At 40.1% G+C, this 2,307-nt stretch overlaps 1 protein-coding gene across 1 annotated transcript in view; it reads left to right on the forward strand.

Moving 5' to 3' along the window:
• Window positions 1–203: 203 nt before the first annotated feature.
• Window positions 204–2,307, forward strand: part of ablim2 (actin binding LIM protein family, member 2) — a gene marked incomplete in the record, with an annotated part of 95,611 nt that continues 93,507 nt past the window's right edge. The window contains 1 exon segment of the mRNA XM_014017478.1: window positions 204–447. Within this exon segment, the coding sequence (XP_013872932.1) occupies window positions 435–447 (13 nt within the window).

The following is a 2,307-nucleotide window of genomic DNA, read 5'->3' on the forward strand; positions in this document are numbered from 1 at the left end:
GCCACCCTTGGAAAAACCCCCCCACCCCCTCATTAAAACATTTCTGAAGGTACACTGATTCCTTCTAGAAACTGTCTGCCTTATTTTTTAAATTAGTTTTTGCAGTTCTCCTTTCTGAAATCCCCTTTAAACTGATTTTTATTTTGAAAGGCCACAGTGGAAACGCTTCTCTCCTGAGTGGAGCTTGACTCCAGTGGCTCGTGCACTGTGCGCCCACACCCAACCTGCAGCTGCTCAGACAGCCGGAGCTGTTCTGCAGTGGAACAGACGCAGGACGCAGTCTTCTGCTGGTGGAGCACTGTGCGGCCTCAGCAGACCCCCATCCAGGAGCATCCAGGACCATCCGGGACCAGCCTGTCTCCTCTGCAGGCTGCTGCTGGCACCATCCGGGAGCTGTCAGTGGTTTGTTTACTGAGCATCCTCAGCCTGGTACCATGAGCAGCACCGGTGAGCCCATTCTCCTGCAGATCCTGTTGTTCCTGTCTGAATGCTCAGACTGATTATTGATCATTGTCAGAGCTGCCTCATCAGATTTAACTTGTTTTAGATTACAGGTCAGTAAGTTACTGCGTCTGGATCTGCTCTGTGTTGTTTATGCTGGTTAGTGACGTCATTTTAATGTCACTATTAAAAAGCAGCTAAATATTAGATTTTCATTGAATGAGAAGCAGGGTTAAAGATGCTCCCGTGGAAAATGAAAGCTTGTGACCTGATCAGGCAGAGGTGTCCACTGTGGGATGGTTCTAATGCAGGCCCTGCAGTGGTTCTGGTTCAGGCTCATGTGGGATGGGTTCTAATAAAGGCCCTGCAGTGGYTCTGGTTCAGGCTGTTCTGACAGCAGGTCAGCCTCCTGCTGTTTGCAGCTGCATGGAGGACGGCTCCAGTGGAACAGGAGAGCTTTCTGTCCTGCTGCAAAGAGAGGTGGTGTGTGTGTGTGTGTGTGTGTGTGTGTGTGTGTGTGTGTGTGTGTGTGTGTGTGTGTGTGTGTGTGTGTGTGTGTGTGTGTGTTTTGCATGTGGAAATGATAAATTTGTGAAAGTTTAAGGTTCCTCAAGTCAGATCAAACTGTCAGGTTTTGAAGAGCAGTGCAGAACTAAATCCTAGCTCAGGCTAACATTGTTTTATCTTCTACTGAATCTTCATCAATAAAATTAACATTTAAATAGGAAGTTAAAGAATATGCCTTGTGAAAAACATTCAAAGAGTAAATATCTTACCTGCTGTAGATGTTTGGAGGAATAGAGTTCAGTTCTGACAGGACTAGGGGCTTCCTGATCTCAGCCAGGACTAGAAARGATTCTTGTTAACTAAAATATTTTCATGTAGAAAACAGAGGTTTACATCATCAGCTGCGTCTCGCTGCACGCTTATTTTATTTACAACTTAAAGATTAGATTAGAATTTTAAAAGGTGAGTTTTATTCCCTTTACGCCTGGTTGGAGCAGAGGTTTCTTAACGGTACTGATCCAGTCAGGGTGCATCTTCACAAATAGACAGACAGACAGACAGACAGACAAAACAAGAAAAGGGAAACAACTGAGTTCAAGCATTCAAAGAAAAGCCGTATAATTACCAGATTAATTTGAAGAGCTGTGCCTAAAATTCACATCGCTACTGACCTTGTTCCAGTTCCTGATGCTCAGTATTTAGTATTTTGTGTCAGTATTATTCTTTAGYATCAGTATTAGTATTTAGTGTCAGTATTTAGTATTTAGTGCCAGTATATTGACACTAAATACTAATACTGATACTAAGGACTAAATACTGACGCTATACTAAATACTGACATAAACACTAAATATTATATACTGACACTAAATACCGACACTAAATACTAAATACTGACACTAAATACCACAAACTGACACAAAACATTAAATAGTGACACTAAACACTAAATATTATATACTGACACTAAATACTAAATATTAAATACAGTCGCTACACACTAAATACTGTCAATAAACACTAAATATTAATATTATTTAGTGTTTATTGTCAGTATTTAGTGTATAGATGTCAGTATATAATATTTAGTATTTAGTATTGGAATTTAGTCTTTAGTATCAGTATTAGTAATTAGTGTCAGTATATAATATTTAGTGTTTATGTCAGTATTTATTGTATAGTGTCAGTATTTAGTCCTTAGTATCAGTACTGGTTTTTAGTGTCGGTATTTAGGGTTGGTCAATATTGGCAAAAAAATAAATCACGATTAATTGTGGTATTTAGCTGATAAGGATTAATTTGATGATTAATCCCCTGGAGTCCCTGGACACCCTTATGTCCTGGTCACATGACCAATTT

The sequence above is a fragment of the Austrofundulus limnaeus genome, unplaced genomic scaffold, assembly GCF_001266775.1.
Source record: "Austrofundulus limnaeus strain Quisiro unplaced genomic scaffold, Austrofundulus_limnaeus-1.0 Scaffold169, whole genome shotgun sequence".
NCBI classification, from domain to species: domain Eukaryota; kingdom Metazoa; phylum Chordata; class Actinopteri; order Cyprinodontiformes; family Rivulidae; genus Austrofundulus; species Austrofundulus limnaeus.